The sequence below is a fragment of the Grampus griseus genome (assembly GCF_964374135.1).
Source record: "Grampus griseus genome assembly, chromosome: 6".
NCBI lineage: Eukaryota > Metazoa > Chordata > Mammalia > Artiodactyla > Delphinidae > Grampus > Grampus griseus.
This window is the reverse complement of record NC_139000.1, coordinates 35,666,673-35,686,708: the sequence shown is the minus strand read 5'-3', so window position 1 is coordinate 35,686,708 and position 20,036 is coordinate 35,666,673. Positions and strand designations below refer to the sequence as shown.

The window sequence follows — 20,036 nt, the reverse complement described above, 5'->3', positions numbered from 1 at the left end:
TGGAATCTTTGGTGCAAAACTTTTGGCATTTGATGAAGATAAAACCTGAAAACTGTCTCCACTCTGAGCTGACGTGACGTGCCGCACTTGCTTTAATCGACGAAGCAAAGGGCTACGTGGGGTTGGCAGAGCCACAGGAACTGAATCTACCAACGCTAGAGAAAGCCAAGTAGCCCTGTTTTGCGGGTGTGAAAACACCCTGGAACCAGAAAGGGCAGACAACCCCTGATGGCGGAGTCAAATTCGAAATAAACAAGAGTTGAAGCCACCAAGCTGGCAGTACGGGAAAATGTACTATTTTTCCAGGCCCCAGAGTTCAACTGCCCAAGTGTTCCCTGGACATGATCCCTCCACAACTTGTCCTAAAAGCAGACCTTATCCATGGAAGCCTCCTTTATAAATGGAAGAGGGGGCAGCCAAATGTTTCCGAAAACCTAGGGTAGGAAAAACAGCTCAGAAGATTTCAGTTTCCCTCGGGATTCACTGCCAGGCCAGGAGGGAGGACTGTTCCATATAGCGAAACAGACCATCGCTGTGTAACAGCCTCAGCGATACAAAAACAGGATAAATGATTCACCTAAAACCTTGCTCAGCTTGTTTCTCCAAACGCTGCCAAAATGCCCTTGCGGGTCTAGAAATGGTATCGCCTGCGGTCACAATTGAATGAATACCTCCCAGATCCAGAAGCCCCAGGGGTTATGAATCAGAAGTCTGAACAACTACAAAGTTGAAACCCTGACACAGGTTGTGGTATATCCACATTCTAATCCCTAGAACCAGGGCTCATTACGTATATGACCAAAAAAAGTGGGGGGAGGGGTCCTTGTAGATGTGATTAAGTCAAGGATCTTGAAATGGGAAGATTACCCCACATTATCTGGGTGGGCCCTAAATACAGTCACATGTATCCTTACAAGAGAGAGCTTGAGGGAGACTTGATACACACACACACACACACACACACACACACACACACACACACACAGAAGTGATGTGAAGATGGGGCAGAGAGTTGCAGATTGGAATGATGCGGCCACAAGCCAAGGAACGCCAGGAGCCCCAAGAAGGTAGCAGAGGAGAGGAACGGGTCTTTCCCTGGGGCCTCCAGAGCGAGGACAGCCCTGCCCACACCTTGATTTTGGCCCAGTGATACCGATTTCAGCCTTCTGGGCTCCAGGACTGTGAGAGAAATTTCTCTATTGTTTTAAGCCACCGCGTTTGTGCTGATTTGTTAAAGCCGCCACAGGAAACTCATATGCGGGTCAATGTGAATTTTCCCTCCCTTCCGCCCTCAGTCAACACTCACAAAAAAGTACCTATTCCGTGTTATGGGCTATGAGGGGTGCAGAGGACGACTAAAGCAGAGGCCTGGCCTCAGCGAGCTCACCTCCTGGTGGCAAAGCTAATTGGTCCACGTGGCATAACAAACAAATGTAAAGCATTGTCCCCAGAGCAGGGCCTCACCAGAGGCACAGGGGTGGTGATGTTTATGCTCAGCCCTGGAGGGTGAAGCTGGATCCCAACAGGCTGAGGCAGGAGGTGCTCTAAGCCAGAGACACAGAATAAGGAGGGACACTGACCGTCTGAGAGGCCTGCTGGGGACCAGCGAGCGGTCAGGGAGGGGGACGGGCTGGGAGAGTTGGCCAGAAAGGCAAGTTGAGGCCAGACTATGGTGATGCCTGAGTGACAGGCCCGGGACCTGCTCTGCTGAAAGGTGGGCCGTCTCTGCCTTGGGCCAACTCTGGGCAGTTCCAGCAAAGACCATGCATGCGGGCCAGCACTGCCCCATGAAGCCTTCCAAGAATGAGTTTGGAAATCATTTTGGAGACAGAGTCCCAGAGATGTGATGCTGGTTTGGACACTGAGGAACAGGAACTGAGGACCTGCCTGCTGAGCGTGGAGTCCCAGCCCTGATGCCGGCTCTGGCACTGAAGGAGTGCTGAGCTGCACGAGAAGAGAAAGCAGAAAGAGAAGGAAAAAGGGGAGGAGGGAGACGTGGGGCTCCCCTGCCAAAATGCTTGTCTTCCTTCCTCCTCACTGTGCGCCCTCCCTCTCTGCAGAGTCCCAGGGGACCACACCACCCGGCTGGCCCTGTGGCTGCCCCTGTCCAGCTGCTGCCGGCAGGTTTGGTTAGACTGTACCCTTGTGCAGGCCTGTGATTCCTGCTGCCACTATTAATGGGCATCGGTTCCCGCTGGGGGCTCTGCCAGGCCCCCAGCCGTTTGTATCCTGAGCCTGGTAATTAGAGCTGGGAGAATCCCAGGGGCTGGAGGCCAGGCTCTGTCTGGATAATCTCGGGAAAGTTCAGCTGCTCCTCTGAACTCGGCCTCTTTGGGGTTGGCAGCAGGGAGCCAGCAGGGCCAGCCGGGTGGCGTCTGCTTCACCTGCCAATGTGCTCTCGGGACAGGGCCCGGGGCTGCCGCCTCCCCCTCTGCTATCACTGAAAGCGTGCATTGACAGACTGAATGTACACGATGGCAGAGGACAGGAGTGCTGAACTGGAGGGCAGAAGACCCAGATTCAAGATCTCCTACCACCAAGCTCTGCAGCCTTGGCCAGTTCCCTAACTTCTCTGAGTCTCAGTCTCCTTCTGAAACCTCGGGACCCTGCCCACCTCACAAGGTTGTAACACCAAAGGGCTCCTGGGCAAGAACTCTGCACTTGACAAAGGGCCCCACAGACGGGAGGGGCCGTTACTGGATAGGCAGGATCCTCCTAAGGCTGCCCTAACTCGCTGAGGGCTGAGAGATGAGTGGGGGTGGAGTGGGGGGCAGGAGGGCGTGTGTCCCACTGCCTCCGCTTGCCCGGAGCATGGTGTCTCCCTGTGCTCTGCCACGGCCCATCCTGGCGGCAGAAAAGGCAAAGGCTTTGCAGGCGCGAACCCGGCAGGCCTCCCCTGCGTTGGCAAGGCCCAGGGCAAGAGTACACACGGAGGCCATTTTCCATATGTCTCATATTTAAAAGTCATAAATCAAGCTAACAAGCCATTAAATGAAATATGCTCTGTCCTCCTACCTTGTTAAATACATCTTTGTAATAACCTGGAAGGCCAGGAGCGAGTTCAGAATTCTGGGACTCCTGGGCGCCTGCGCCGGGCTCTGGCTACGTGGGGAAAGCCCACCCAAGCTCTGGTCTGCCTAGCTTCCTTTCCCATGCCCAGCCCACTCATCCTCACCCCGGCCTCAAACACAGGTGTGGACGCCCAGCCTTCACGTCCAAGCTCTGTCCACACCGTCCACGAAGAGTCGGTCCTCAGGCCCTGGGGTGCACGCATCTGGGACGTGGGCTGGGAGGAGGCTGGAAGAGGCTTAGGGCTGTTTGGGCAGGACCCCTGGGTGGGCTAGAAGGAGGGGTATGGGCACCAGATGGGCACATCCCCTTGGCCTGCAGACTCCCCAGTCCATGGGTGGGGGGACACTGCCCCTGCAGTGTGGAGGAGGCTCCAGAGCAGGGGCCCTCCTGCCTGGTCTAAGGGTGGTTCACGCTGGGTCATGGCTTCTAGTCGTGGCTCTGCCTCCTACTTGATGGGTGACTTAGGCACGTCCCAGCCCCTCTCTGACCTTCGGCCAGATCCCGGCCCCCTCCGTGTTCAGGCTTCCTGTGTAGCCAGTGAGGGGTGTGTGAGCGACAGTCAAGGGCCCCCCTCTCTCTGATGTCCTCAGACGTGCTGCCGCTGGCTGGTCCAGCCCCACTGCCAACCCAGCTGCAGAGAAAGAGGCCGACAGTGCAGACCTCTGCCTCATTTATTCAGGTCCACTTCTCAGAAGCAGAGAGGTCATTTGTGCTGTTTGCGGGGATGCCCCCCGGAACCCCGAACGTCGCCTGCTACAGAGACGCAGACTCACCAGGCACCATCCCTGTCAGTGTCGGCGCTGAGTAGCTGCCCTGTCCGGCGGGGGGGACATGCGGAGGGTACCCGGGGAGGGTCGTGCTCGCCAAGTCGCGGCCTGAGGAATCAAAGCAACAAATCACAGGGTGAGCATCTCCATGGCCAGCTGCTCATGTCCACAGCTCCCTGGACATCTGCACATTTGTCACGTCTGGATGCTTAACACCAATGCGCCCCCAGTCCACGTGCATGTGCACGCGCGCGCGCGCGCACACACACACACACACACACACACACACACACACACACACACACACTTACCCACCCCTCCAGCCGCCCAGGCTCCACTCAGCAGGAAGCAGGGATGGCTCTGCCACACCCCTGGGAAACTGGAGCTCTGACCAGCTCCCCTTGCCCTCTACTCCCCAAGCAGGGCTTGGACTTCTCCATCCCACACCTTTTCTTCTGCTGTGCCCTCTGCACACGGCCCAACACTACCCGCCTTCAAAGACCAGCTCAACTGCCTCCCTCCTCCTCTTCCTCGACAGTGGGTGGGGCTCTTCCTGCCTCAGACCTGTATCTGGTCCTCACTGAACTTTTCCTCTTTGGGCCTAGAGCTTGTCATTCATTCAGTGATGGTGCAGGACGCACCTCCTGACACCAGACACTGCTGTTCTGGACTGTGGGACATGGAGGTTACGGCCTCAGCCCTCGGGGGCAGACATCCAGTGGGCACATGTCCACCTCATTGCAGGCTGTCAGCTCCTGAGGGCAGGGGCGACACCTTGTTCAGCACCCAGAACACCTGCCTCCACCATGGGGCTTAGCACCTATAGTAGGTCTTCATGAAAAAATGTGTGAATGAATGCAGCAGCCAAGTGGTCTGCGTTCCAGGCCATGTGGAAGAAAACCCCAAAGTGGTAGAACTGTGTAAGGGAAGTGCCACTGAGGTCTGCCGCTCAGGGAAAGAGCAGGGCTACAGCTCTTCAAACATTGCCAGTCACACGTATGTACCCAGGTGCTCACGCACAAGACCAACAATCCAGACCCTGGGAGATGGGACTGCGCAGTGATTACCTGCTGAGCTCTGAGGACGAGACCCTACCCTGGTGGGCGGAATCGGCAGTTGCCCCTAAAAGAAAGGGATGCCCCTGCTGTCAGCCATCCTGGGAAATGGGTGGGAAATCAGGTGGCCTTGGGAGGGAGAGAAGGCGGCCTTGGGATGAGGGAGGGAGAGAAGGCAGAACCTTGCCCTCTTCTGGATGTGGACACTGAAGGCCAGAAGAGGTCCAGCGGTGTGGGGGACCAGCCCCTGACCCCGCAGAGCCAGGCTGGGGCCCAGGGGCCTCCCCTAGGGCCCAGTGGGGTGCTGCCAGCAGGACACAAGTACACGACTTTGAGCTCCAGCACCGCTAGCAGGTGGCCAAAGAGGAGGGACCATCTCTGACCAATGCCCCCCAGAGACTCCAAGGCAGCGACCATTTATGAGCCTATAAATGGTCCCCATATGAAAGAACAGCCCTTCTAGTGCCAGTCCCTCAAAGACTGTCCAGCCAGCGCCCAGAGGCTGCCTCATTTCACAGGTTCTGCTTGTCTTCCAGACCCTTACAGAGCACAAGGCAGCTGCTCGACAGCAGGCCCCCTGCCCCCGCCCTCTGCTCAGCACCTCCCTGGCTTTGGACTGGGCATCTGGCTTGTGACAAGCATGGCTCGTGTCTCTTCACATGCGGCATTGCTGCAGCACAGCAGGTGCCCCAAGGTTTACCTCCTGGAGTCCTGATTGCCCCCCGAACTGCACGTGACTCCCCATGAGAGCTGAGATCAGACAGAAAAGTGGGGTTGACAGAACTGACCACACTTACATGGTGATTTCAAGAGGCTTTCCCCTGCCCCGCCCCCCCGCATCCCCTCCCTCTTCTGACCCAGCAACCACAGCCCTCCACGGCAGCTCCTTTCCGCACAGAGTCTAAGCTCCAGGATCAAGTCTTTGCACCCCACAGCTGGAATGGCGGAGGCCTACAAACGTTTAAGTGGATGAAAGGCCCTGCTAGAGAAGCAGGAACTCTCTGGAGGCCATAATACTCCCCTCCATCTGGGGTCAAGGGCTCGCAGAGCTCTTCTTGACCAACCCCTGTGCCATTTTGCAGACGAAAACGCTGAGACCCACGGCAGGGAGAGGGGAGCAACTGGCCCATGTTTCCTAACATCAGCCCAGGAGCCACCTCTATCTTAAGCAGCATCCTGTTGGGGGTTGGGGGAGCACCCAGGCCCAACACAGTCTTCTCCACACTTGCTACAGAGATTTGGTGACCCAAGGGCCACTGAAAAGACGTCTCAGGAAGCAGAGTGAGCACAAGTGTCAGAATGCTCGGTGCAAGATCGTGGTGCCAGGGGCCAGACTGTGAAACGAGTAGAGAGAGCGCAGGCTGGGGCTGTTCTAATGCGTCGGCTTCCCTACCAACCCGTGCAGCAACCACTCGGCCCCGGCCCCAGACTCAAACCACAAACACTTACATAGAAATTGTAAACACCAGGCTCTGTTCTCAGCCTTTTAAATCATCAACTCATTTAACCCTCAACAACCCCATGAGGTAAGGTACCGATACTTTCCCCACTTTATAGGATAATGAGACGGAGAAAGGTCAAGTAATTTGTCCAAGGTTGCACAGTAAGGGCCAGGGTCTGAACCCAAGCAATCCAGTGGCAAAGACCATGTGTTTAGCCAGTCCACTCCACTGCCTTGCACAGGTACCTGGCTGTGCTTCTGTCCACCCGACTCTCAGCTGGGACAGCAGGCTGAGCCCTGCCTTCAGGCCACAGTGTCACCATGGCTTACTGGCTCCCTCGTGCAGAAGGAAATTCAACTACACGGTTTTTGTGATATATGTGTTGAGGTGGGAGCCAGGACCACACCAGCAGGAGGCCAGATCTGCCTCCTGAAAGATGCAGGCATTATCCTGATAGGAGGCTGCCTGGTGCAGGGGGGCTCCTGGGGCCAAGCCCCACGAGGTCCACATCCCACCTGTCTGCCTGAAATGGATAAGAGGCTCCTGAGAAGGGAAGGGACTTGCCCACGACACTCTACTGATTTGAGGCAAGGCTGGGACTGGAATCCAGCTCTCCTGTCTCCTGGGATTTGGTTCTTTCTTCAACAGGGGCTGTCCTTTTGGTCACATCTGAACCTCAACGGTTTCTGCCACTGTTATATATGCTTTAAAACCCTGATCCCAAAAGCAGAAATGCAGTGCCTCACCAAAGCACTCAACTCAGGAAGCTAGATAAAAAAGCAATAAAATGAACCTAAGGAAAGGAGGAGGAAGGAATCGATAAAGAAAAGCAGAAAATAATGAATTTGGAACCAGAAAAGCAGACACAATAATAAATATACACAATAATAAATAATAAATACAACCAAGAGTTGTTCTTTGAAAAGACCAATGAGACAGACAAACCTAGGGCAAGATTCAAAAAGAAGACACAAATATCAAGATCAGGAATGAGGAGAAGATACAAGCAGAGATATGGAAGAGATGATATTTTAAAAACATAAGAAAACGCGTGGACGCTCTAGCTATTAAATGTGGAAATCTCGTCAAAAGGGACAACAGTCTAGGAAAACATGAATTAGCAAAACTAACTCAAGAAGAGGCAGAAAATATGAACAGCCCAATCGTCTTAGAAAAAACAGAAAAAGTTGTTTAAAATTATTTTTTAAAATAAGGTGCCTCACCCATTTAGCTTCTTGGGCAAGTTTGTTTTTGTTTTTGGCAAGTTCTTTTAAACCTTCAAGGAACACATACTTCTATTATTAAGCTGATCCGGGATACATAAAACTAAGAAAATCTTCATTTTGCCAAGCTAGCAAAATGATCCTGATTTAAAGACTGAACAAAGGTGCACAGAAATGAAAATTAATGGCCAGTCTCACAATTTATTAATATGCATGCAAAAAAACCCTACTATCTCACTGATGAAGCAACATATAGAGAGAAGAGTACACATGACCAAATAAGGTTTATGCCAGGTATGCCAGGGCGCTTCAATATTAAAGCATTCATTGGGAATTCATATTAATATATCAAAAGAGGAAAACCATAAGATTATATCAAAGCTGTGGAAAAGGCATTGGCTAAAATTAAAGAACACTTACAGCTCGATAATAAAAAGACAAGCAACTCAGTGTAAAAATGGGCAAAGGATCTGAATACACATTCATCTTAAGAAGATATACAAAAATGGCCAATTCGCTATCAGGGAAATGCAAATCAAAACCACAATGAAACACCACTTTGTACCCATTAGAATGGCTATAATCAAAAAGACAGATTTTTGACAGCATTGGGAAAGATGTGGAAAATTGGAACCCTTATACACTGCTGGTGGGAATATAAAATGGTGCAGCCACTTCAGAAAAGTCTGGAAGTTCCGCAAAAAGTTAAACATAGAGTTACCATGTGACCCAGTAATTCACTCCAAGAGAAACAAAAACATATGTCCACACAAAACATGTACACGTATGCTTAAAGCAGCATTATTCATAGTAGCCAAAAAGTGGAAACTATTCGAATATCCATCAATTGATGAATGGATAAAGAAAATATGGTGTATCCATACAATGGAATATTTGGCAATAAAAAGGAATGGAGTACTGATACATGCTACAACATGGATGACCTTGAAATCATTATGCTAAGTGAAAGAAGCCAGCCACAAAAGACTACATATTGTATGATTCTATTAATATAAAATGTCCAGAATAGGCAAATCTATGGAGACAAAAAGTAGATTAGTGGTTGCCTTAGTCTGGGGGTGGGAAATAGGGGGAAGGGAGGAACTGCTAATGGATAGGAGGTCTTTTTTTTGGGGGGGGTGCAATGTTCTAAAATTGGTCATGGTGATGGTTGCATGACTTTGTGAGTGCACTAAAAATCATTGAGTTGTACACCTCATATGGGTGCATTGTGTGAAGTATATCTCAATAGCACTGTTATTTTTTATTCTTGCCATCTATCATCAGCATAATCTTTAAAAAGAAAAAGTCATTTGACACCAAAAATGTAGGAAGGACATAGTATTAAACTGTTTCTGAAACCAAATAAAATTATCTTTAAGGAAAAAATATTCAATAAAAGAAAAAATTGATAAATTGGATTACTTAATAAAACAGACCAAAAACCTCTTGCCTGGTAAAAACAAAATAAGCAAGGTCAAATGATAAATGGCAGACTGGAAGAAACTATTTGCAGCATATACCGTAGATAAACGGCTACTATCCTGATATATCAAGAGCACATAAGAATCAAAGGGAAAAGAACAAAAGTCCCGTAGAAAAATGGCCAAAATTCGTGAACATAAAACTCACCAAAAATATTTATATATATATATGTAAAATGACAAACAAATTGAAAAGACGTTCAGTTTACTCATAATACTAGAAATGCAAATTAAATGCAAAATTGTACAACCCCATGTGGAGGGGGATTTGGCAACACCTAACAAAACTGCACAAGCGTTTACCCTTCTAACAGGCAATCTCACTTCTAGGGATTTACCCTGAACATACATACGCCTTCAGCAATACGCAAATGCATACACACGGGTTAGTCACTGCAGCACTATTTCTAACTACAAATTACTGGGAACGATCTAAAGGCCCAAGCCTAGAGAACTGGGTGAATAAACTGTGGTGCGCACACACACTGGGGTGCCGTGCAGCTGTGCAGAAGATCGAGGAGCCGGAGGGCTGCACCTGGCACGGGTGATGGAAGCCAGGAACTGAACCCTGGTTGCCCCGCGCCTTTGCAGCAGGTTGCTGTCCTCCACACAATCCCAGGTCAGAACCCTTAGGGAACTTCAAGTTCAGGTTCCAAATGACTAACTTTGGAAAACCACAGAGGGATGATGGTAGGGAAGGGACAAAAGTAGACTCTTGGCCCTGGAGGTGTGTGAGTTTGGAATGCTCAAAATACAAACGAGTGAAGGGGAGAGGGCGCAGGGCTGGCTTAGCTGACACTGGTGGAGGAAGTGGCCTCTGGAGGCCAGACCCATCCCGAGGGAGGAGATGCTCAAGCCAGCGCAGAGGGTGTCAGGCTCCAGGGGGCAGGAAGCCACCTTCACCTGCTCAACTTTCCTACAGGCCCCCAGTTGCCTCCAGAGTCAAATCTGGACTCCTGGGACGGGCAGGGGGTGTGGAATTTGGAATCACACAGGTCTGGGTGCAAACTTAGCACCACCACTTCCCAGCTGTGTGACCTTTGGAAAGTAATACAATCATCTGAGCTTCAGTCTTCCTTTTGTAATCGGAAACAGAGCGTATTTATTGGAAGCAAAACAATGCGGTGCTTGCTGTGACAGTATTAAAACGTGTCTGCAAAACATGTCTTCTTTGCTAGCCTTCTCGTAGAGGGAAGGGGTCTATGTCCCCTTGCCTTGAATCTGGGCCACTTTGGTGACTAGTCAACCAACAGAGCAACAACTTCCTTAGAGGTTCCCATGAGCCAGGCCCTGGGCCAGTACTTCACATGCCTTATCTCAGTCAACACTCACAACAACCCCAGAATGTGGGTACTATTATTTTCCCCACTCTACAGATGAGGAAATGAAGGCCTCAAGCAGTTGATGTGCCCAAGGTCGTACAGCTGATAATCATGATCGTTAACTTTTTTGCAGCACTTACTATATGCCAGGCACTGTTCTAACACTAGGCAGCATTCCAAACACTGTTCACTGTGTTTTGTAGATTTAATTTAATCCTCAGAAACTCTGTTAGGTAAGTCCTACTATTATCCCCATTTTACAGATGTGGAACTAAAACACAAAGAGGTTAGGTACCTGCACAAGGTCTCACAGCTAGTAAGAAATGGAGCCATATCCAAACTTAGGCATTCTGGCACCAGAATGCCTCACACTCCCCCAGTGCACTGGGCACTTGTCCTTTTCCTGCCCGTAAACTGGAGGTCCCCAGACAGCAAGAGCTGCTCACATCCCTCCCTTCCCTGCACTGGCCGGGCACACAGTAGGTGCTCAGAAAACGTCTGCCAAGGTGAAATTAATCAAAAGACATTGGTTCTCCCGTCTGAAAGAAACTTCGGTTCCCACCTCATCAACATCTCAGAAAGCCCTTCATCATGGACTCCACAAGATAACTAGCCCTGATTTATCTGTTTTTTTGTTTGGATGCAACTTTTTCTTTTTCATACAGGCCATTTCTAGGTAGGCTCTCCCTATGTACACTAATGGGGGGAAATCTGAATCCAATTAACTTCAAATTTAGCTCATAATGAACTTATCTCATTTTGCTACCAGCTCCATTCTCATCGTGTGGCAGTAATTAACCACTGGGGGTTGTCACTCCCAGACACATGACATGGAGATCCTCCCATCCCCTCACTTCAAACCCTTACAGAATTCATTACCCTGACAGTGTGCAAACCCTTCATTTTGAATACCGCAGGGCACCAACCAAACTCCCCCTCTATCTGCCTGACTGTGTGTGTGAGCGAAAGAAGAAAGCAAGCCACTGAGAAGGCATGAATTATTGTGAACAAGATGGGAGCAGGATGCTGGTGATGGTTCAATGGTCAGAGAGGGTCTGCCAGCCTTGACATCCCTGGGTTGGAGGTTCTGCCCAGAGGAGGGGAGTCTCCACCCACAAAGCCCAAGCTCTAAGGGAATATGGCGGAGCTGGTTGGGGAAGGCAAAGTCCCTTGCAAACTGGCGATCATATCCACTGGGGACTCTTCATGCCCAGGAAGCCTGCACACCCCAGGCCGGGGCAATGGTGACTTGCTGTGTGACCTCAGGTAAGTTCTGCCACCTCTCTGGGCCTTAGTTTTCCCATCAGAACACTCAAGCAGTGGGAACAGATGGCCTCTGAGGGATTTTTCTGCTCCAACATCCTATAGGTCAGAGGCCTCATTTTACCCCTGTGTTGTTGGAAATGGAGGCCGGGCCAGCTGCTATAGAGATGGAAGTTCCTGCCCGCCTAGCCTCAGCACTCCTGCCTAAAGCATCAGGTACCCTGGGGCCCCTGGATTAAATCCTAGTGAAAGGAGGGTAAGCATCAGTCTTGTTTCTGTCTTCAGGAAAGGAACTTACGGCCGGAGATGGGGGCCGTCGACCTGCACTTTATTGCCACGGCCCCCTCACCAAATGTCCACAAGGGCGACCAGGCACCTGGCCCGGAAAGCAGCTCCTACTCAGCTGTGGCTAGTTTTCAGAAGAAGCTGGTTTCATTTCATTTGGGAATCGCCTGTCTACATGAATGTTGACTCAAATCCAGTTTCTAATATGTACACTGAGGGCCAAAGAAAACTTATCTGAAGCCCATGTTTAGCCCTCAGACGGCCAATCTCAGCCCTTCCTATCCTCAAAGCTCTCGAATCCTGTCTGAACCTCCCCACACCAACACCCCCACCAGCTTCACCAGCTGCCAGGCCTTTTAAGGACATGAGCCCTGCCTGGGTGTAGGTAACTACGAAAGAGTAACCACCGTGCTGGGCAGAACAGGCCAGGGGATGGAGGAAAAGCACTGCAGGAGGCGACTGCTGAGAAACTGGGGCACAACCACAGCCAGCTCCCTGGGGCCATCCTAACCTCCTGGCATCTTCCTTGTTTCTGGGGGCGGCGGGGACAGCCCCAGCCTCCCAGCCATGCCAGCTTCCAAGACACCCGTTCTCCCTCAAGCCCAGTCAGTCCCCAAGCCCCTCCTGACTCTCCATTGCCTCGGTGCCCTCTCCTCCCTGGCCCGACCTGCCAGGTCAGACTGTTCTTCCCTTCACTCTGTTTCCTGGCAACCTCCCCTCAGCCCCTGCCCTGTCCCTGCCCTACCGTCTGTCTGGATGGCCTGTCAAGGCTGCTCTTCCAGAGCCCCGGCATCCAGCCACCAAACCGCTCAGCTCACCCTGAAGGACAGCTTGGAATCGCGCAGGAACTCAGTGAGGGCTCCGAAGCCAACACTTCTGATTCTATCTTGGTTCAATAATTTAACCAGAACTGCAGACACTTCTACTTCTACAACATTTTCTCAGAAAACACTTCCTCAGAGTCACAGAACCATGAGAAAGCCTTTTGCATGTTAAGAAACATTATGAAAACTTAAAAAGAAAAGGTCATAAAGGTGGGAAGCATAGCCTTTCAATGTCACGGGGCACTATTTAACAGGCACACCCAAGGATCATACTTCTAAGAGGATATACCTGTGTTTGATGATTCTTTACTGTTTGATTAGAACCTAGAAATAGGGAAGTTACACATTAATGTGTAGATTTCTATCAAGTAGAAAAGATAACCCCAAAGGTTTGGGTTTATTGCCCTGTAGGGCATTAACCAATTTTGTATCTAATCTAGCAATTTTATTCCAACATTTAAAAAAAATGCCTTTCTCCATGGACAATATAAACCCTGTTCCTCAAATGTTCTTGGAACCACTTTTTTTTTTTTTTTTTGCGGTACGTGGGCCTCTTACTCTTGTGGCATCTCCCGTTGCGGAGCACAGGCTCCGGACGCTCAGGCTCCGGACGCTCGGGCTCAGCGGCCATGGCTCACGGGCCCAGCCACTCTGCGGCATGTGGGATCTTCCCGGACCGGGGCATGAACCTGTGTCCCCTGCACCGGCAGGCGGACTCTCAACCACTGCACCACCAGGGAAGCCCTCTTGGAACCACTTTTATCTTTTTATAGGTTCGCTCATTAATACGAGTTGAGTAAAATCTTCATGTGTTCATTCTCCATTTGTACATGAGCTATGTTCTTAATTTTTAAAAAATTATACATTGACACTCGTTATAGGAAAAAGCCAACAAACCGTGAGTGAGATGAGTTGAAGATTTTCAACCAACACCAAAGCAGGTGACAGTAAACAATTGCCACCGTAGGAGAGGGAGAGACGAACAACCCAACACCCAGGATCTGGGAAGGGGATTAATCCTGCTGCACAAACCCCCGGCGTGTGTGTACACGAAGTGCGTATGCCACCAGGCTCATTCTTTCCAGCTGGCGTTTGAAATGTGTGACAGTTTGAACAGGGGCTGCTCCGGAGTCTCCCTTTGTTCAGAACTGCCACAAGCAAAGGGTGTGTGAGCTGGGGAGTGCAGGGGGAGTGTTTCACCTAGAGGGGAAAGGCTGGCAATGAGGGAGTAGTCCAATTGCCTGCACACAATGACGTGCTAATTGCAGAGGGGCCTATCCAGTCATTAAAGCAGACCTGGCCCCAGCTCCTAATGACAGGTTTATCAGCCATTAGTTTAGGCGGTGTTATTTACTTAGAAAGAATAACCCTCAATTTCTTTCCCCCAAATTACTTAATCCCCACTTTCAACTAATTCTGATTAGCCCTCCTCTAATTGCCCTGGCTAAAGATCTAATCTGGATGTGTCCAGCAGGGAAGACAACTCTGAGAATTCCTCAGGGCTCTGTTTACTTTGCAGCCTCAAGCCTCCCCATTCCTTCATTCCAACCGACCTCATCTGCTCCCCGGGAATCACTGGGAACTTCCGGACTCCAACAACTGTGTTTCAATTTCAAGAAAATGTTTGAATTTCATCTGCCTGGAATTTTAGAGCAGATACTGGGGCTCAGTCAATATTTCCATGTACATTTATGACATGATCTGCCTCAACTAGCAACTGTTGATCCAACGTAATAAACCAACAAAGGCAGGGTTCTAGTGAATAAGACTGCAAAGTGGCTCTGCCGCGCTCATGGTTCCGGGCATCCCTGCCAGGACAGGTGCTGCTGCAGGGAGAGGCAGAAGCCAGTATTTACAGCAAGAGGACAGCAAGGGCCACTGTGGGCTAGCTCAGGTCTTCACTCATTCATTTGTTCACTCATTCAATCATGCATTATCTGATCCCTACTGAGTTCTAGCACCAGAGGACCTGGAGATGATAATAACAGTAATAATAATAATATCCACAACAATAACAATGATTGTTTATTCAGCTCTTACCATGCACCAGGCACCATTCGAAGTGCTTGTATGTATGATCTCATTTAAGCGTCACAGCCACCCTGGGAGATATAAACCTTTATAATCCCTAATTTGCAGATAAGATGGTGGCACTTGGAGGCAAACTGAGGCCAACTGATGCCAGAGTCCCTACCTTTACCACCCCCCTCCCCTCATGATTCTTCTTCAAAAGGTGAATTGCAAAAAACAAAACACACCTCCTTTTGACCTGCAATTCTACTTCTAGGACTTTACCTACGGAAACACACAGAAAAGTACACCAAGGTTTACATTTAATGGGAAGGAAGGAGGGAAGGTGGGGAGGGAGGGAGACAATCCAAGTGTCTATCATAATGGCTGGATTAAATAAATTATGATACTTCCCTGTGATGGAATACTGCACACTTCTGAAAAACAATGAGGCAGATTTGAGTGTGCGGACTGTGAAAAGAGCTCCAATATACATTATTGAGTGAATAAAGCAAAGTGCAGAAGAGCACTGTGCACAGTGTGATTTTATTTGTGCCAGTAAAAAGTGGATAAATCTATCTGCTGATAGATGCATAAACATGTTACTGAAAGTATACACAAGACACGGTTAACTTTGGGGTGAGCGATTACGGATGGGAGGGCTGAGGTTGGGGAAAGGAGAACTATTTTTCATTTTATATTTTTCTGTATGGTTTAAATATTTAACCACATGCATGTATTACTTTTTATTCAAAATGAACTTTCTGATTTAAAATTAACTTTTTCTTAAGCATCAGACACTGTCTGTGCCCCAAGGGGCTCACTGACGGTCTTGAAGGGGAGGTAATAATGAATCTAGGATGCACAAAGGGCACACTCCCCCCCCCCCCCCCCGCTGCTCCCACCTCAGCAGCTCTGGGCCAGAGCTGTCATGGTGGGAACTCCTTGCTTTCAAGGACAGCATCACGATGCCAGAAGCATCTTGGCCAAGTCAAAGATCCAGAGTTTATGGTCCCACCAGGCCTCTCCCACGCCAGCAACCAGCCCTGCACGGACAGAAAATGCAGTGATGTCCCGCCCATCCAAAATATGCCATCAGGGAACCTCAGTCCTGACAATCTGGCTGTGAGTAGCCAAAAGGTGGGCACAAAGCCTGTCCCTAGAGCCCCCCTGGGTACCAGCTCTGGCAGGCCGGGTCCTCATCTGCACACAGTTCCAACGAGCTCAGTGGCTTGGTTTCCCAGCTGCCAGCAGATTGAAAACAGCAAAATAAGAAGAGGGAGAGAGACTTATAGAGCCAGGCAAACTGATGTTAGGAGAAGTGACAGGTGAGCAGCAAGGATGGAGACGGGAAAACAATATAATCCGACATAAGAAGCCCAAACCTCAACAGTCTGGGGTGCTTGGCGGAGGGCAAACTGCCTGCTTGCAGACCTCCAGAGCCTTCGCCACTGCAGCGGTCGAGGTTCAGGGATGCTGGTTCACGGAGATGAACCTGGGTGCTGTCATTGGAGGAGGGTGAACTTCTGTCTCTCCAGCATGATTATGTGCATCTCTTATCTGAGAAACTGATATGACAAACCAGTATTTTGAAAGTTGGCTTGGGACCTATATAATCATAAGTAGCAGATGGATGGGCTTCCCTGGTGGCGCAGTGGTTGAGAGTCCGCCTGCCGATGCAGGGGACACGGGTTCGTTTCCCGGTCCGGGAGGATCCCACATGCCGCGGAGCGGCTGCGCCTGTGAGCTATGGCTGCTGAGCCTGCGCATCCGGAGCCTGTGCTCCGCAGCGGGAGAGGCCACAACAGTGAGAGGCCCGCGTACCGCAAAAAAAAAAAAAAAGTAGCAGATGGAGAAAAGCCCAATTGTCCATCTCAGTCCAGGATGGGTCCTTGGAGAACCCTTGTACGGTGCATGGCAATGGAAAAGACCACCAGGAGATACGACTGCTGATGGAAACCCTCCTCACCTCCACTCCTGGTTATGGTATGCACCCACCCAAGCTGGCTGGAGGATATTGAAAATGTATTCTTGCCTCCCAATGTCTCGGAACCATGGAGTCCCATGGCTGGACTGAAACTTGGAGGTGTCCCAGTCCCCCCGCCACCCTGACTCAGGGCTGACAACATTCTCATCACGTTTACCCACCCCAGGCTGCTAACGCAGAACACACTTCCCAAATCTAATGGTTGGGAGTCTCTTCCTTCCCAAGAATTGGTTTATACATAAACTAGACGATTACTAAATGGAAAGTGGAATGAATAAGTGAATACACAGAAATCAACGAGTTCCCCTGAGGTGACCTTCTAGATTGGGGGACTTTAAATCTTTGTAAAAGGGCACAGTGTGGCATGGTAGTTAGGGACAGAGGCCACAGCCTGGCAGTCTCAATTCTGACCCTGGGTCCACCCTCGTTGGCTGTGTGATCTTGAGCAAGTTGCTTAGCCTCTCTGTGTCCGTTTTCTCATCTGTACATGAAGATCTGCCTCATCGTGTTGCTGCGTGGATTAAGTTAACAAATGCATGTAAAGCCCCCAGCACAGAGCAAACACTCAGTGGTGCCACCATAGCTCCATAGCTCACCCAAAAGCACAGCCAGATCAGTGTTTGAAAGTGTGGCTCTGCTCTCCTCAAGCCATTGTCAGAACATGCAATGGCTCCCCACTGCCAACCCAGCAAAGACCACACCGTTAGCTAAAAACACAAGCCCATCCGGAGCCCAAATCCCAGTCCTGACTCCTACCCGCCGTGTGACCTTGGGCAAGTGATCCAGCCTCCCTTTCCTCACATGTGTAAGGAAGCAGGAAGGCTCCGCAACAGTTCCTCCCTGGTGGGGTGATTGTGCATGAGGCAAGTGCCTGGCTTGAGCCCCTCACTGCCCACTCCCTACTCAAGCGCACTGCCCTTTCGGGCCGCCTGTCTTCCTTTGTGCCCCATAAATCATTTGAAGAACGAAGTGTGAAAGACGGTAAGTGAAGAAGGAAGCCATACTCTACACGAAGGTGGAAAGTCTCAGAAAGCTCACCCACCCACCGCTGGGTGTCCCCGCCGTGCAGCTGAATTCACGTACGATGGCTGGAGCTCTGCTGAGCTCTATTTGCCAGGTACTCTTCTACGTGCTTTATGCGCCTTGTCTCATTTAATCATCAAAACAATCCTGCAAGGTAGAAGTATTATTATTGCTGTTGCTGATACTGAGAGGATGAGCCTAGCGGTTACACGCACCGGCTCTGGGAGCAGACTACTGGATTCAAATCCCAGCTCTGCTCCTGACTAGTTGTTTTGTAATCTTCGGCAAGATTTCACCTCAGTTTCCTCATCTATAAAATGGGGCTAATAATAACACCACCTCCTTAGAGTGTTTAAAAGGATGAAAGAGGGGCTTCCCTGGTGGCGCAGTGGTTAAGAATCTGTCTGCCAATGCAGCGGACATGGGTTCGAGCCCTGGTCCAGGAAGATCCCACATGCCGTGGAGCAACTAAGCCCATGAACCACAACTACTGAGCCTGCACTCTAGAGCAGGCGAGCCACAACTACTGAGCCCGTGCGCCACAACTACTGAAGCCCTCACACTTAGAGCCCATGTTCCACAACAAGAGAAGTCACTGCAATGAGAAGCCCGTGCACCGCAATGAAGAGCAGCTCCTGCTCACCGCAACTAGAGAAAGCCCGCGTGCAGCAACGAAGACCCGACGCAGCCAAAAGTAGTAAAAAAAAAAAAAAAAAAAAAGGGATGAAAGAGTTACTACAGGTGAGGCCCTTAGAAAGGTGCCTGGCCCATGTAAGTGCTCCCAGCTACGCTTCTAATTCCCTCCAGTATTTAGAGGAGGCCACTGAAGCTGAGAGGGGTTAAGTAACTTGCCTGAGGTTGCACAGGCAGGGCTGTGGGGCAGGATTAGAAACCAGGCAGCCTGTGCTCTTAACCACCAAGCTCCAAATCTAGGGTGGGTTTGAAATGAAGTCAAGCATGGTGGGAAGCACCTACTGGACCTTTCCAGCTAAAGGGTGAGGTCAGGGCTTGAGGACCGAGTGTAAAAGCCCTGGACTGGGAGTCAGAACGCCCTCCACGTCCTACTGGGCCTTCAGGCAGATCCTCCCCTCTCTGAACATTCTCATCTGTGAACCCAGAGTCCCGATCCCAGGCCACCCACCTGGGAGGAGATCAGACAATGGTAGAGGCCTGAGGAATGTGTATTATCAGGTTCTCAGCCTCCTTCCACGTCGGGCTGACAGCCCATTTATTTTAAGAAATAGTCAATAGGTACATGTTGAAGTCAGAAAAGCCTCAGATAGGCTTCTGATCTCTTGAAAAGGGACCAAGGCCTGTCACAAATCCTAAATCAGTGCCTTGGCCCATCCACTTCTGGTCTAGAGGGTAACAGGCCGGGGGATGTCACGAGATATGGGCCCAGAACCAACAGAGCCGAACCAGATGACACCCTCTCCCTCCAATTGTTTCCCCAAACAACACAGTAAGATTGGAAACCACCACCGAGGGGGCCCACACGAGACACAGGCTGGGCAGGTGTGCTGCTTGCCGAGGAAAACCAAGCCCACCCCGCAGAGGCACCTCCCAGGGTACACGGCAAGTTAATGTGCTGCAGAGAACACGCATTAAATTGTGCCGCTGGCCTGCATCGCAGGCTGCTGAAACACCAGCCCAGCCCTCCCCAGCACTCCCCTCCCAGAGAGGCCGAGTCAGCTGCCGGGGCTTCTGAGAAGCCCAGCGTAGCTTGGGCTCTTCTTTGCAAGCCATTGCCAGTTCTGGGATTGCCCGTGCCCTGCCCCTCTCCTGGGCCATCAGGAGACCCAAATGGGATCACAGAAGTGAGAGTGCTTCGTGCAACACGGAACGGGCCCTACTGAGCAGGGGCATCACGTGGGGACAAGTGCACGAGTCCATCGAGCCTGGGTTCAATTTGCCAGTTATTCACCATCTCAGTGACCACAGCTGGGGAAACCGAGGCTTAGAGAGGCTCAGAGTAGCAAAGATCCCACATGCAGCAAAGAGCAGCCCTGAGATTCAGTTCCTGTAATCGGACTGCAGGCTTCCTGGAGGCAGCAGGACTGGAACTGGGTCTCAGGGGGTAAGGTTCCTCCAGGGGGATCGGGAACAGGGCTCGGGCTGTCAGGGCCGGTGGGCAGTACTGGTGGGTCCCGTCATGCCAGTGAATGAGCCTCGAGGGGCAGCGTGCTTGGGACTGGTCTGAGTCTCCTCAGGCACAGGCAGAAGTTGGGGTGAGGTGGGTGGGCATCTGGGGTGTAAGGTAGGAGGATCAGGTCCCAGAT

At 50.7% G+C, this 20,036-nt stretch overlaps 1 protein-coding gene across 8 annotated transcripts in view; it reads right to left on the bottom strand.

The window, feature by feature from the left end:
• The window catches only part of PAX5 (paired box 5), a gene marked incomplete at both ends in the record, with an annotated part of 184,414 nt that overhangs the window by 38,772 nt on the left and 125,606 nt on the right, over positions 1-20,036 (bottom strand). For 5 of the 8 annotated variants that reach the window (XM_082657339.1, XM_082657341.1, XM_082657343.1 and 2 more), the window contains one exon: positions 3,846-3,947. The exons of the other annotated variants lie outside the window; for them this stretch is intronic. In XM_082657339.1, coding sequence (XP_082513465.1) covers positions 3,846-3,947 — 102 coding nt within the window. The remainder of the gene's footprint in view (positions 1-3,845; positions 3,948-20,036) is intronic. 8 annotated transcript variants of the gene reach the window in all.